This window comes from Danio rerio, chromosome 9, assembly GCF_052040795.2.
Source record: "Danio rerio strain M-AB ecotype USA chromosome 9, GRCz13ab, whole genome shotgun sequence".
Classification (NCBI taxonomy): domain Eukaryota; kingdom Metazoa; phylum Chordata; class Actinopteri; order Cypriniformes; family Danionidae; genus Danio; species Danio rerio.
Window position 1 is genome coordinate 37,910,763 of NC_141029.1, and position 17,103 is coordinate 37,927,865.

Genomic DNA, 17,103 nt, shown 5'->3' on the forward strand with positions numbered 1-17,103 from the left:
ACCCTGGCTTGTTTACTTTAAAATTAGCACTTAGGTTATTGTAACCCTTCTTGGTTCATGCATCAAGTATTGGCTTTTGTGTTCCATTTTCTGCGCTTTATTGATTAATTCATTGATTTATTGATTGGTTTGTTCCATGAATATTCAAACAACGCCTATTTGTGAGGTGTTGTAAAAAGATTAAAGGTATAGTTTACCAAACAATGACATTTCTGTCAATACTGTTTTTTGTGATTCCAAAACTGTACAGCTATATCTTTCTGCAGAACACAATGAAATGTATATCTTATGTTTACCAAGGCTGCATTTATTTGACCAAAAATACAATAATAACAGTAATATTGAATTATTATTTTAGTTTAGACATATGCCAATATTTATTATATATACAGTACGAAAATTCTGTATATTGTGATAATGAGCATGTGCAATGTTGATAATGTGGGCATTTCAAAATACTATGGATATATATATATATTTTTTTTTTACCTTTTAGAGTGCTTTCTAGAAATTTTTAGATTTTTTATTGGCATGGGGTATTCATTACAGCTCAAGTGTTTTTTAAAGACTTAATAGGGGATTTATTTTCAAACATTAAGCATTTCACATGTTAATCTGGTCTATGACATTAATAAAATTGACACTATATATGGGTCTTTTGTTCATTAACTTTGTACAGTAATGCTCAATTTGTTAACATCATTTAATTGAAATAAAGTCGTTGTAGCGACAACTATTGTATAAAAGCATTAATTAATATTAGCTGATGTTAATTCTTTGGTTAATGCTTAATAATTTATTATAATTTAATTGTTTTATTAAGTGGAGTCAAACTAACACAATTTTAACATAATTACTATAAAATGGCCATTTCTAACTATGGATTTTAATGCATTAACTTACGTTTTCTAAGAATTCATTGTAAAATGTTTACTATTCTTCTACGTTTTAATTTTTGTAATTTTGCAGTTTAAATTGTTTAAAACATTTATTTACTCTGAGCGCATGTATACAGTAAAGCAATACATTAAGAATTTTTTGGTTATTATACAAAATAATCTTTTTGCAGGTTAAGTCAATATTATGATAATAATTATGTCATATTACCACTTCAGCAATTTCTGAACAAGAAAATTTGATATCAGCAGAAGGCTATTTTAGTTACACAAGCCTATTGTCATTCATTTATTCATTTTTTTTTTAGCTTAGTCCTTTTATTAATGTGGGGTTGCTACAGCGGAATGAACCACCAACTTATTCAGCATATGTGTTAAGCAGCAGATGCCCTTCCAGCCACAACCCACCACTGGGAAACATCCATACAAACACATACACTATAAACAATTTAGCCTTCCCAATTCAACTATACCACATGTCTTTGGACTGTGGGGGAAACCGGAGCACCCAGAAGAAACCCTTGCGAACATGAGAAAAACATGCAAACTCCACACAGAAACACCAACTGACCCAGCCGAGGCTCGAACCTGCTACCTTTTTGCTATGAGGTAAAAGTGCTACCAATTGTGCCACTGATGCTACAAGCCTATTATAATACTGTATATTGAATTTATTTGACTTTTTTTTTTTAATTGTCAGCACCATTGATATTTTCAGCATCACATGATCCTTCATTAATGGAAAAATTTGCTGTGCATGCATAATAGAATCATTTAAAAAAACAGATTTACACAGATATGAAAATGTTTTGTTGATTTATGATGAAATTTATTTGTGTGTGAATAATTGTGTTTAAGTGTATGATTATTGTGGTCAAAATAAATTAACTTAATTGCTTATCTAAATTGCTAATTATTACAGTGATGTTAACATATAAACTACACATTAAACCTAACATGTACTACAAAGTCAAGAAATTTTCTTAATGTAAAAAGAAAAACATTTTTTTAAACCTTTTTTCCTATTCAAAAGCCATCTGTTTTTTTTACAGTGTAGAAACCGCACTGCATTGCTTCATGAGTATTCTGAGAACCCTTGCTTTGTGTTCCAGCTCTGCCTTTGACAGCAGTGATGTGAGAGACTGTCTCTGGTAGCCATCCATTTTGAAGAAGGCTCTAATGGAACAAGATTGCACATAATGATCTCTCTTCATCTGAATCCTCCAGCCGCTCTGGTGGCATGACTGGGATTTTACACAGGCAAGACTGCACTCCGCACAAGTCAAGTGTTTTTACCGTTACACATGAGAAGGTGGGTCCCTATTAGAGGCCAACGGATAGACATAATGGACAGATTCTCGAATCCCACAGGAGGTCATTATGCGTGTCTCAGCACAACCTTTGGAGGAGGTCTACTGAGGACAACGCAAGAGACCATGAAACTCGAGAGATTCAACAATGCAGTGACAAACTGGCAGAGATGGACTAAATCAGTCAGAAGAGTGAAAAAAAAGGCATGCTGTCAGCAAGATGGTACTCTGTCAAATTTCACAATATCACAGTTTAGACTAACAATCAGCCCTGCAGCTGCATATTAAAAGCCAGAAGAATCTTCTCTGTGACAGCTCAGGATGAGAGTTACAGTATACTTCACTTCCTGACATAGTTTGTTGCTGTTTATTTGAGAAGATGGATAAAAAGTTTAAACTCCAAATGTCTCACTTTCAGAGATGACTTGAGGCAAGAGGCGATGTTCAGTTTTACACTTTCACTGAAGTGGACTTCCTGTTTAAGTGCAGCGAGTTACATTTAGAAACTTATGGGCTTAAATTACCTAAATTTCTTGCTTTTACATTATAAAATGTGTAAAACTGTGTGTGCAGATGTATATTCAACTTCAAGTGTTCACAGATTAGCTTTGATCTCTCCTTATAGTATACAGGTGCTGGTCATATAATTAGAATCTTTTTTGAAAAGTTTATTTATTTCACTCATTCCATTGTATAATGTATGCATTCATTCCACACAGACTGATATATTTCAAGTGTTTGTTTATTTTAATTTTGATGACAATTAATGAAAACCCAAAATTCAGTGTCTTGGACCAATACAAAAAAGGACTTTTAAAAATCTTGGCCAACTTAAAAGTATGAACATGAAAAGGATGAGCATTTACTCAAGACTTAGTTAGGGCTCCTCTTGCTTTAACTGCAGCTATGGCATGGAGTGAATCTCTTGATGGGGCTCTGCACAGGGGTTTTGAGAGCTCTGATAGTGGCCGTCAGCTCTTCACCATTGTTGGCTCTGGCATATCCATCTTACTTTTCACAATACCACATAGATTTTTTATATTGTTAGGGTCAGGCGAGTTTGCTGGTAGCTTTGGCACTGTGTGCAGGTGCCAAGTCCTGTTGGAAAAAGAAATCTGCACCTCCATAAAGTTGGTCAGCAGCAGAAAGCATAAAGTACCCGAAAACATCCTGGTATTCACCTTATTCTCCGCCGACCAGCGGGCACTGCCATTTGAATCTTTTTGGCTTGAGACTTCCGGTCTCATTCATTTCCATTAATTTTTTGACGTTAAAAACTGCTCGTTACGCTGCTTGATGTTGCAATTTGATATTTTCTTATTATATTATTCTACTTGGTTTGTATAGTCATGCAAACATTTGTTTGTAGAGCAAGTAGTTTGACCGTTTTCTGCTGTTTAAGATTCCTAGTCATTTCTCCCATAGGCGACTGAATCGGAAGTTCTAAGACAATCGTGAAAACAGGCGCACTTCCGCATTTCAGAATAAAGTCAATAGAGCTGCATTGACCTTGGAGCTCAGAAAACAGAGTGTAGCAACACCAACAAATGACATGACACCCCAAACGTCACTGAAAATCTTTTGAACTCTGGAAACTTTACACTGGACCATAAGAAATGTGGACTGTGCGCCTCTACTATCCTCCAGATTCTGATTTCCTGATTTCAAAAAGAAATGCAAAATTTACTTTCATTCGAGAACATAACTTTGGAGAACTCAGCAGCAGACCAGGCTTTAGCCCAGGTAGCCATCTGTTGTTCAAAAGTGGCTTGACATAAGGAATGTGACAACAGAAACCCATGTCTTGCATACATCTGTGTGTAGTGGTTCTTGAAGCACCAACTCCAGCTGCAGTCCACTCTTTGTGAATCTCCCCCAAATTTTTTTTTGAAAGTTTTGTTTCTCAATTCTCTTGAAGATACAGTTATTTCTATTGCTTGTAGTCTTTTTTTTTTCTACCACACGATCCCTTTACGTCTCTAAAAATGTGCTTGGACAAAGAGCTCTGTGAACAGCAAGCCTCTTTTGCAATGACCTTTTGTGTCTTGCCCTCCTTGTGCAAGGTCTCAGTGGTGGACAACTGTCAAATCAGTGATCCCCATGATTGTGCATCCTGCAGTACTAGACTAAGAGACCATCTAAAGGCCTTTGCAGGTGTTTTGAGTTAATTAGCTGATTAGAATGTGGTACCTCTTCACAATATTTTAATTTTACGAGACTTTAGAATTTGGGGTTTTCATTAGTTTCAACTGATCTGCAATTAATGGTCTCAGAAAACAGCATTTTTTAAGATATCGTTTCAAAGAAATTCAAAAAGGTTCAAAACTACTCGGAAAAATAAAACTAATTTCATTTTTTGGTGAACTAACCCTTTAATGCAATCTGATTAATTAGAATAGTTATCCTTTTATAATCCCTTCCATTGTTTAGATTAACTTACACAATGTCAAATTTGTTGTCCAAAATCAGATAAAAGCAGATCCAAATCATTTTGTTGTTGTTTTTTCAGAAGTGCACTTCTTTGCTCATTAGATGAAAGCGACAACAACATATCTCTAATGCATCTGAAACAACAGCAATAAAACAAACAGCAAAGGCAGTTATGGCTTAGTGGATACGTTTGAGTCAAGGCTGAATAGGGTTGTGGGAATGAGTGTGTGATATTTGACAGAGATATGGGTGAGCTATGAAGGATGGTTTAGTTCGGTTGTCCTCAGCATGCTGTCCCCACCTCAGAGAGACATTTCCTCTGATATATGAAAGCTTTTCCTGCTTCTCATATCTCAAATCCCCTGCCATACAAAGGTCTACCATGAGAGTAATGGTCTGATGTTGTAAAGCATTGACTGTTCTTTTCTTGTCATCTCGTCCATCTAATGCAATTAAAGAGTTTTAAAGTCTCAAAATCTTTTGCAATTATGTATTTATCCTTATAATATGGTGTTTTATACCCACTGGACTCTTCAAGTCAATCCCAAAAGATGTTAGGCTGTCTTCATAGTGACATAATGAGGTTGCAGATATTTTCAATGCATCAAGGGTGCTGCTGTTCCAACTCACAGTTGTTCTATTATTCTGTCAGCTGCAACGCTTATACTTTTCTCTTTCTTGTATTTCCTTAAAAACAACAATTCTATGAACTAGAAGTTAAGATTGAGTCATTTGCATTTTCCAAGAAATATCACCAGTGACTTTGTCTATTTTCGTTCTGCGACCAAAATAGTTCCAAACAAAAACACTCTGCATCCAAAATCACACTTTTTGAGTTTGAACTTCTTGTAAATAAGCAATCACTTCCAGAACAGTTATATGGGTTTTACACGCGAAGTCACATACTAGTCTTATGTGGAACACAAGTGATCACATTTTTTTCTTTTACATAAACATGTTCATGTGTGTTTCATGTGTTCAACATATTTTGCATTTGTTTCATACTGTATGCGAATGCAATATGTTATATTTGATGTGAAACTGCATTTCTGTATGGAGTTTGCATGTTCTCCCTGTATTCTCGTGGGTTTTCTCCATGTGCTCTGGTTTCCCCCACAGTCCAAAGACATGCAGTACAGGTGAATTGAATAAATTGGCTGTAGTGTATGTGAGTGTGTGCAAGAGTTTGTGGGTGTTTCCCAGTGCTGGGTTGTGGCTGGAAGGGCATCTGCTATGTGAAATGTGCTGGATAAGTTGGTGGTTAATTCTGCTGTGGCAACCCCTGATTAATAAAGGGACTAAGCCAAAAAGAAAATGAATGAATGAATGATGTGAAACTCATACAGTGTAAAACTCAATCAAATGAATTTAGTGTAGTTAACTCAAAAATGACTGAAGTTATTGCTACCCATTTGAAAAGTTTTGTAATTAAATACATCATTACTTCAACTTAAATGAAGTAAGTTTACAGTACTCATATAGATTGGTTTGTAGCAATCTGTTTCCTTTGAATTGCCTTAATTTATTGGGTTTTACAGAACTCAGTTGGTTTGTGTTTGGATTAAGTTTTCAGTACTCATCAGCATTGGTTTTTGAATTAAATGGTTTGTTGCAATCGGTTTCCTCAAATTGTTTGAATTACCTTAACTTTTTGGGTTTTACAGTGTATGCTTTCCATTTAAGAGATCACTTTGTGTGTCTTAGTAGAGTTAGTATAAATATGTAAGTAGTCCAAATGTTGTAATTGTCATGTGATCTACCACAATGTCTCTCCTATAGCCTCATGGAATTAAGCCTACTGTGTTTTTTCACCTATTGTTCTAAATATGTTCATTAACTCTGTTTCTATGATTTTAAATCATATTGTCATTACCAAATTTTGACTCAATTCATTTTCATAAGCAAGACATGTTTACCAGGAACTGCAGTTACCCTAATGAACAGAAACTAATTGAACTCAACATGTTATATGGTTATAGCTCATATAAACAGCTCATGTTCTCATTCATTCGTTCATTTTCTACCGCTTTTTCGGGGCCGGGTCGTGGGAAGAGAACCCCAGCCTTTCCTCTCCCCAGACAGCTCATGTTCTGTTTAAGTTTTATTTTCTGACTACCTTTACTACCAGTTCAATTGACATCCACAAGGCATTGTTTTCTCAATATGGATAACCAAATTACTTAAAAGAAAATTGAAATGGATATGTCAAGTATGCTTTAAGCTTTAGTAAACATGTGTAAGCTTCTAGACCAGTGTTTCTCAAACACATTCCTGGAGGACCACCAACACTGCATGTTTTGGATGTCTCCTTTGTCTGTCACACTCATTATTGGTCTTTCAGCCTCTGCTGACAGACAGCAGTCATTTTGAACTTTAGGACCTGATCTTAAAAGAAAAGAACTCTTGATCATATTATAATCAGATCTCTAAGAACAGTACATAATTCATAAAAAAATGCAGTTCATGACTCCTTTAATAAATGAGCTTGTTTGTGACTGTCAAATAGTGTGCTAGGGAGCTTCAGAGAGAAATAGTAGCCAGGCAACAGGCAAGTGACCAATCCTATAGCACAGTTCCACACACTATATTAACCAACCACGGTCGAATTCTGACTGGAGAGTGGGTTGCAATCATGTGTGTAAAACTTAAATAGCAATATCTTACCAGTCTTAAAACCGCGCAGTGGTCTAAAGCCTGCTTGTGTAACCTGTGAATTAAAATTACTGCAAAATCCTTGTCTGATCGTGGAGATTACCGTAAACTGACCTGTGAATAACTTTTTTCTTATAACATTTCAGAAATCACGTAATGTGGATTTCCAAAAAATCAGTTTCAGAATCAGAATTGCCAGAGGCAGATCAATCCCCCTGTTGATCTAAAGGTCAGATAGGTTTGAAAAGGGGTTTTAATTCATTCAGACCATTTGCAGCTTTCTCACTTCAGAATAGTAATGGGTAGGGCCAGACAGAATCTGTGGATATTATTTTGGTATTTCTGCACATAATTTTGTAGAAAACCTGTAGATTTATGTGTACTTATTTTTGGTGAGTATAGGAAAAAAGTAGCATGACATATTTTTCTTTAGAATGTTTTACAAGTTTATGTAATCCAAATCCAATTAGAATCACTTTGTTGAACAAATCAGCAAGTCTCTTGTACAATATAGTGCTCAGCAAATACGAGTACAAATCTCACAAATCTATCTTTTAAATTCATATTTTTAATAGGAAACTGTACAATATTATATTTGTGCATATACATTAGTCAGTACTGAAGCCAAATCTGGAGCTTATCTAACAAAATAACTTACGATAGTGGTTCAAAAACTAGTACATCTAAATTTGTTACAATATATATATATATATATCAAGATCAAGAAAAACAAAATGTATTTTTTTTTTATTTTGCTCGAATTTGATTGTATTATCTTTCAATTTTTAAATATGTTTGGTGACTAATTTTATTTTAATAAATATATCTGTTTAGTAAATCCATTTTGTTTAATTGCACTAAATTACATAGCCTATATTCACTGAGAAATGGATAAAAATCTCTACTAATTATGCTGAGCTCTGTAATTCTATACTAAAAGAAAGAAAATATTAATTTATACTGTTGTACATAAAACCTCTAAACATTTGCATATTGTTCAATAATATTACTAAAATTAATGTAAAAACAAAATAAATAAATTAGTTTTTCCTTAAAACAAGCAAAATAGTCTAATACTGTAGGTATCCTAATGAGGGAAGTTAAATAATCTTAATTCAAACCGAAAACAGGATTATTGGATCCAGTTTATCTTAAGTGGCCTTAAGTACTTGCATCAGACTATACGATGAACTTAATGTGTTGATAATGTATTGCAGAACACTTCTGGTTCTATTAAGAAGGGATATGGGTAGGGTTTCATAGAAAGGGTAGGTTTAAGGTTGGGCTAAGGTGTAAGGGATGATCAATAGTGTAATTATAAATGTAATTTCATACAGCTATTTAGTCAAATATAAGTAAAAAATAAAAACATTTATCTACACAAGTACATTGTAACATTGATTTAATAAAACACAATAATTGTGTTATTAATTTAAGTGTAAGTACATTTTAGTTAAGGCCACTTAATATAAAGTGAGATTATTTTACTTACCCCACTGGCAGATTATTTTACTTGTTAAAAAAAAAAAATAATAATTTTGATTGATTGTTTCTAAAACAAAGCCATATTTCTTAATGATTTAAAAATATTTAAATATTTGGTGTAGAAATTATACAAAAATCTTTTTTTAAAGCATATTTGCAGTGTAGTAATAGGGTACTTAATATATTCACTTTGAAACACAGATTTTTTTTACAAAAACCGACCGCATTGTGTCTGTTAATAATGTTAGGTCTGACTGCTCTATTTTAAATACCTCAGGGATTTGTAATGTCCCCTATATTATTTTCTATGTATATTAATGAACTGCAGAGCAATAATGATGATTATCTCGCTCTTATAAAATAAGCCGATAATCTGGCATTGGTTTCCTGTCAGAAAGTTGGTTTGGCAAAATTACATAGTAATATTGGAAAACAAAAGAGCTATGTCTGGGAAGTCACACAAGAGCAGTAGATACTAGGTTTTATAAACCAGTCATGATAAATGGAAAAATAGTAAATCAGGTTTCAAATGAAGTATTTAGGCACAATTATTGACATACAAAAGAATTTTGATAGTAATGTAGAGGCTGTTTATAAGAAGGCTAATCAGCGCCTCAGTCTACTCCGCACGTTGAGATGTTTTAATGTTAGTACACAACTTTAAACATGGCATATTAATCATTAGTAAACAGTGTTATCATATTTAATGTTTTTTATGGGTTGGTAACACAACTCTTATAACAGAAGAAGAATTTATCGCTAATTATCAATCAGGCAAATAAGATAACTGGTCAAAAACAACATTTGCTGCAGATCCGATTTGACTGGAAAAACCAGCAATTGTGATTTTTAAAGCCAGAAGAAATGCTTATAAAAAGTAATTTATCCCGATTGCAGTTGTCTTAAATTGGATTACTATATGTAAATGTGGTGGTTGTCAAGAATGATCTGCAGTAATGTGTGGAGCTAATTTGTTTTTTAACATTTGTAATTTAAGTTTTTGTCTTGATGAGATCCAGCGTTAAAGGGAAATTTCCTTTCTGTTCCAAGCAGAACGGACAAAGTTTAAACTAAACTAAAACAAAACTTAAACTGTACTTTATGATTTGTCAACAATGAAGAAACTCGACTCTAAATTATGTAACTCTGAGCTATTCATACGTCTTAAAACGTATCAAATACTTTGTCAATTTTAGTCCTGTGCTCCAATATTGTTTAAAGGCTAAAAACGCCTTTAAACATCCAAAAATTATACCAAAGGATAATCTCTAATTTATGCACCCTTATGGATACCTTCTCCTCCTCCATTCTCTCTTTTTTTGTATTTCTTTCCTTTGATAATGATCTGGAGGTGGTGGACACAGAGTACATGATGGACGAGTCCCTTAAGCTTGGGCTCATCAGTTTGAAGTTAAACTCCTGACATGAGCATAATAAAGCGTGTAGGCAGACAAAGTCCCCAATCTCTTATTTTTAACAGCAGGCTTAATGTTTTAGGCCTGAATATGCAGTTGTCAAACAAGCCTCAGCACTGTAATTATTACCATCACCAACTCAATTATGTTTTTAAATATGAAAAGATCTGCCCACAGAATCAAGTTTGTTAGCGAGTCATTAGTCATGTTGCGTGATGTGCAAGTCATTTGCCAAACTGCCAAGCAATGCTGGATGTCGAAGTGCAGTCTTGCCTTTAAATGAGTAAATGTCGCAGCGACATGATGAGGGATCAGGGTGTGCTGTCTGGGATTTCCAGCAGACAGATTCAATATGATGAGATATAGATGTGCTCTCAAAGATTTGCATCTGTTGAAAACCTGTCTGTTTGCTTCACACAGAGTCTTTTATACTGTACATCGCATGGATTTTAACTGCCTGTGCTTCACTTTTATTCATCTTATCTGAGTCACGTCCTTTAGAAAATAGTTTTTCCTTGTATTTTATTTACAAAAGTATGTATGAGACTACACCGTGTATATAATTTGTATTTTTTGTTTTGTTCTACAGAAAATATGTTGCTGACTTAAAGTATATTTAAACGCTCAGATAAAATTCAAAAATACCTCAAAGCTGCAGCAGATTCATTTCTAAATTTAAAAAACAACTATTTGTAATGTTAAATCAACACTTGAAGAATATAACTAAGGATCTGAGAAACCTTGTAGCAAACTTACTTGTGTGTTGTTTTCAATGGCGTGAAGTAATGCATTACAAATACTCAAATTACTGTAATTTAGTATAGTTTTTCTCAGGAATTGTAATTTACTAAGTACTTTCCTTTGAGTACATTTTCGTGCTGTATTGGTAATTTTAATCCACCATTTCCTTCAAATAGCAGTCATTACTTTAGTTTTTCTTGTAGAGTAGATTGGCTGAAGCAGTCCTGTGATTCTTGTCTAATTAAGTCACATATAGAAAAGAAAATCACATCATACCTAACAACCTCAAGACAATGGTCTTTATAAATGCATCAAACCATTAGGAAGCATTAAAAATGTCCAAAAAGATGTCCAAAATCTTTACAATCAATGACCTAGACACTGTTTAGACTGTATGTTACTGATGAGAAAATGACAGATGTCTATTGCATGATGACTGAACTTGCCATATGGCCTTAATCACTAAATGCATTACAGAATGTTACGTTTACACACACACTAACAAACATATTGCATGCATCACCTTTTACTATACTTGCACTACATTTTTGGGCAAAAAATTGTACTTTTTATTCATTTATTAATTTTTTTGGCATAGTCCCTTTATTCATCTGGGATCGCCACAGCTGAATAAACTGCCAACTTATCCAGCATATATTTTATAAAGCGGATGCCCTTCCAGCTCCAACCCATTACCTGGAAACATCCACACACGTTCACACACATACAATTTAGCCTATTGAATTTACCTATACAGCATGTCTTTGGACTTGTAAGGGAAACCGGAGCACCTGACAGAAACCCATGCAAAAACGAGGAAAACATGCAAACTCCACACAGAAATGCCAACTGAGGATCAAACCAGTAACCTTATTGCTGTGAGGTGATTGTGCTGCACTGCGCAAACGTGAAGCCCATGGTGCTTTTACTTGCGTATGATTTTTCAGTACTCTTTCTACCACTGGTTGTTTCAAGAAAACAACCAATCATTTATGTTGTTTTATTTAATTTTTTATTTTTTTTTGTGCTCATATTTATTTATTCTTTATTTAATTATTTTATTTAACCATATGATCATTAGTCGTTTATTGAATTATCATTTCATGGATAATTAGTTAATGATTTGATTATTATTTATCATTTGATTTTTATATTTTATCATTATTATTTTCCTACAATTATTGCTTTATTATTATTTACTTTTTTCCATATTGTTGTAATTCTATGACTCTGGATTCAAGCGAAACTTGTTTTCAAGAGTAAGAGTAAGAGAACATCTGCATTTCAAGGTCTGTTTTGTCTCTGGACAATGTTTTGAAGCAGTAATTTTCCATTACTGTTGCTTGTGATATACAGTAATAACACTTGTTGGATCTGGTGGGGTTTGATCTGGGCATTGAATCATACGCAAATAAGATTATTCAATCAACTCTGCCCTTTCTTTATCATCATTACTTCGTCTCCTGCTTCTGCTCTTCTCCAGCTTTCTCAGTCAACTCCTATATTGATAGAAGATATTCAGATATATTCAGTTGAAGACTGGTTAACAGATTTGGGTGTTGGGCGGCTATGCTGTCTTGTTTGGATACAAACAAACATTTTCTGACAGGATGTGGTGTTCGGGGCTAGATCTCACTTTTCTGATGTGATGTACCACACTCATATTTTTAACAGCATTCATTCATTCTTTCATTCATTTTCTTTTTGGCTTAGTCCCTTTATTAATTCGGGGTTGCCGCAGCGGAATGAACCGCCAAGTTATCCAACACATATTTTTTTACGCAGCGGATGCCCTTCTAGCCCAAACCCATCTCTGGGAAACCTCCATACACCCTTATTTACACTCATACACTACGGACAATTTAGCCTACCCAATTCACCTGTATCGCATGTCTATGGACTGTGGGAGAAACCAGAGCACCCGGAGGAAACCCACGCGAACCCATGTACTCCCTGCCTTCGCGTGGGTTTCCTCCGGGTGCTCCGGTTTCCCCCACAGTCCAAAGACATGCGGTACAGGTGAATTGGGTAGGCTAAATTGTCCATAGTGTGTGTGTGAATTTGTGTGTGGATGTTTCCCAGAGATGGGTTGCGGCTGGAAGGGCATTCACTGCGTAAAAAACTTGCTGGAAAAGTTGGCTGTTCATTCCGCTGTGGCGACCCCAGATTAATAAAGGGACTAACCCGACAAGAAAATGAATTAATAAAAGAATAAATCATGCAAATTGTACACTGAATCTTTATATCAGACTCTTAAAAATAAGCAACAAACAAGTTGAAATATAACAAGCTTTTCATTTATTCAGAGACCTTAAATAAATAATTTTTGCCTGAAGTCATAATCAAGATAAATATCTTGAATTACAGCAATCAAACATGTCACACAGAAATGACTCAGGTTGATATTACCTCAGGTAATTGATCATAGATGAACTACATAAATATACTGATGAATATTGAAAAAGGAATTAAGTGTGTGTTGAAAAAGAATTTTTAGATTTATTAACTAAATACCAAGTTATGATGATGTGTTCACCTCCATAATTACAGTAATGCCTAGCCTTAGTGCTATGCAACCAGACAAAAAAAGAATGGCTCATATCTAAAGCTCTTTTGTTTTATTGCATCTTTGTTTAATGGTTGTCATATTTTCTCATATTTATTTTGTTGTCATTTGTCACTTCATGTACACTGGAAGCTTCTGTAGCCAAAACAAATAGCTTGTGTGTGTAAAGCACACTTGGCAATAAAACTGATTCTGATACATAAAAAGTTTATACAATAATGTATGAACATACACATTTATATTATTCATTTTCTTTCAGCTTAGTCCCTTATTAATCAGGGGTCACCATAGCAGAATAAAGCACCAACTTTTCTGGCATATGTTTTACGCAGTTGATACCTGACCAGCCACAACCCAGTACTTAAAAATGTATGTTATATACTGTACATAGTATAGCAATTTTTAGCTGAAACCATGGCACTTAATGATTAATAATATTTAAGAGTAAAAATGTGTAACATACTCCAAAATATTATTACAGTAATGTCTTATAAAGCGAGACAACTGGTCTGTGCAAGAAACTGAACATTATTTACAATAATATTACCTTTTTAAAAAAGTTAATTATGTGTTTGTTTGTTTTTACAGACTGATCTTCATGCTTCATAAAACACCTCAATTTATTGTCACTAGCCACAGGGGGACAAAAAGTATTGCCTATACATGTTATTTTGACTGTCAAAGGGCACCTATTTGACCCTTTTTCAAGATTTAATATAAGTCTTTTGTGTCTCCATAATGTGTTTGTAAAGGTTCAACTCAAACCCATCAGATTATTCATAATCCCTTTCAGAACATAGGAATTTTGTGCTCTAAACACAATGTAGCTGTTTTGTTGCCTGTGCCTTTAATGCTAGTTCAACCACCCAGTTCCCATGCGCCTGTCAGAGTGTGCCTCAATCTCCACCTCGGCTGTGTCAGATAAACAGCACAGTGACAGGCATGAAGGAAGCAGATCTCACGTAACGTTTGTGAGAAGTACTACAGTAGGAACTTTACCAATGATTATTTGATGTATTTGTTGTGGAGTTGCAACAAAGAGTCACACACAATGTTGTTACAAGGTTTATGCACGCGCACAAACACACGCAGCGTTTACAAACACACAGCGCACGGGTTTAACTTTGCACTGTATATGCATAACAAATGTGACGAGATAAACTTTAAAATCCACTGCTGTATATTCGTTATGTTAATGTACAATGTAAACCTGATTTAATGTCCACAAACCGGGATGTAGTCATCTTTTTAATAATTGTACAGACATGCGGTTGTGGTGATAAAGACGGTAAAATAGCTGTAATTTAATACAAACATGCATTGTTTTAAAATGTTTTAAAACTCATTCTTGATCACATTTGATGATGAATGATGATTACAGAGAGCTGAACAGATCTTTTAATCCCAGTTGCTTTGCACACATAATTTATTCATGTTGTCCCAATGACATCTCAAAAATTGTGTTTCTGCTCATTTTAAGTGGAGCACGTGATATAATTGACTGCAGCTGGCCACCTATCTACACTTAGCCAATCAGATCTATCCTAACTCACTATAAGTAGCCTAGCTAGATATTACTCCCTTATCTTCGTTTTCAGAAGAAACCCCTCATCCACCCCCTTTCTCCTCCTTTTCTCCTTTACAAAAAAATGGAGCTCTCGAGAACCACCTAATCTCGTACTCCCCTCACATGCTCTATGGACCTGGCGGGAACCCTGGGCTCAACTATTTCCGAGCTCAGGGTTCTCTCCCGGGACAGCATGCCAAACCTGCTTACAGTTGTCAAGCAATATCTAAGTGTGAACTAGAGGTCTGCGCGGGACTAAATTTTGAATCCCGCTCCCGCCAGGTTTTAGCCCGAACCCGACCGCTCCCGCTTATATTAAGAATTTATTGTCCCGCTGCCCGACCCACCCCGTTTTCTGGCCGCCGCGCCCGATCCCGCTAAAGAGCGGGGGAGAACAAAACCGAAAATCCCCCAGCCATACAGTCCAGACAGCCAAGCTGTCTGTATAAACACACACACACAGCACCAAGCACACACACACAGACCAATCTCTCTCTCTCATACGCGCGCTCGCACTAACACACACACAAGCACCAAGCAGACACACAGGCGTTTGCTGTTATATCAACTCAAAGGCTTGTAATACCATGTATCAAGTACCAATGTAATACCAAAAGGTTTTATATAAAGGTATATAAATACTGAGTTGCACCAGCTGAGTGGTAAGTCTCCGACAGGCGAGTGCATTTTGCTATCTGGGAAAGCTCTCTCTCTCATTCGCGCGCGCGCACTGACATACATACACACACACAAGCACCAAGCACACACACAGGCAAATCTCTCTCTCTCTCTCTCTCTCTCTCTCTCTCTCTCTCTCATTCGCATAGCAATATCGGCGATATTGCTAGACAGCCCGCTCCCGTCCCAAATTAAACCCATTTCCGACCGCTCCTGCGATTTATTCGGAAATTTATTCCCGCGACGCAGAAATCTGGTCGGGTCCTGCGGCGCCCGCGGGACAGCCGCGGGAATGCAGACCTCTTGTGTGAACTCCTGAAATAAGTAGTTTGAATGAACAGGAAAAAAAAAAAAATAAATAAATATATATATATATATATATATATATATATATATATATATATATATATATATATATATATATATATTTTTTTTTTTTTTTTTTTTTTTTTTTTTTTTTTGAGTGTACGGAGACATGTTAATGTGTGGCTGTAAATCAATTTGGTGGGCGGGGAAACTGCTCTTCTATGTCATGTTGTGACGGGCCTTAAAATGGGAGGATTTTGCATCTTATTTTAACGTCAGGAAATTTAAAAAAAGAAACTTATCGTATTTAAATCACCCCAATATGACTGTAAACACACTACACACACACAATTCTGTCCAAACAGCTTACAAAAGATGATTTTTATCATAGGTGACCTTTAAATTACATTAACAGTATGTATCACCAAGGAACACATTTATCTTCTTGAACAAAACTTCACTTCATGATCAAAACTTTGATGCCAGGGGATGACAAACCACATCTGGCCACCGCTGGATTCTTAATTGGCTACTGCTTTAATTAATTGGCTCCACATCAGCGACTAATTGGCAGAGATGCGTCAGAAATTAATCGAGGTTAAAAAGGTGTTTGGTCTAGAAAAAAAAAAAGTTCTTAACAGTTTAGAACATCATAATATCAGACCTGACATATTCTTGTGGTATTTCGACAAGCTTGTGAGGGGAGGATTAAATCATCTTAGACACATTTTGATAACCTGTCAGGCAGCTCATGGTGCCTTGGAGAATGTGTCGGCTTTGAAAAGCTTTGGGCAGATCTGCTGTCTGAACTCAGGCTTCATTTGTAAAAAAAAAAATTCTATTGAGCGACGTCATGTTAGTGTCAGGAAAGGTTGATCCTTACTTAAGGTCACTTTACAGAACCTAGACGAATGTTGAAGCGAAAGGCGGTGCATATTCGAGGAACTGGCACGTTCATCGTTGGAAGGGATTTATAACTGCTCCATACATGTCTAAAAATGTGTCGACTGGAATGTAATCAATGAGACTAATAACCGCCCAATGAATTATGCAGCAA

General features: G+C 35.3%; 1 protein-coding gene across 1 annotated transcript in view; it reads left to right on the forward strand.

Annotated features, from left to right (window-relative positions):
* The first annotated feature begins 1,204 nt into the window (after positions 1-1,204).
* lrp1bb (low density lipoprotein receptor-related protein 1Bb) overlaps positions 1,205-17,103 on the forward strand; it is a 631,192-nt gene continuing 615,293 nt past the window's right edge. The window contains exons 1-3 of the mRNA XM_087268160.1: positions 1,205-1,505; positions 2,009-2,156; positions 2,268-2,429. Of these exons, the coding sequence (XP_087124286.1) occupies positions 2,333-2,429 (97 nt within the window). The 5' untranslated portion in view covers positions 1,205-1,505; positions 2,009-2,156; positions 2,268-2,332. The remainder of the gene's footprint in view (positions 1,506-2,008; positions 2,157-2,267; positions 2,430-17,103) is intronic.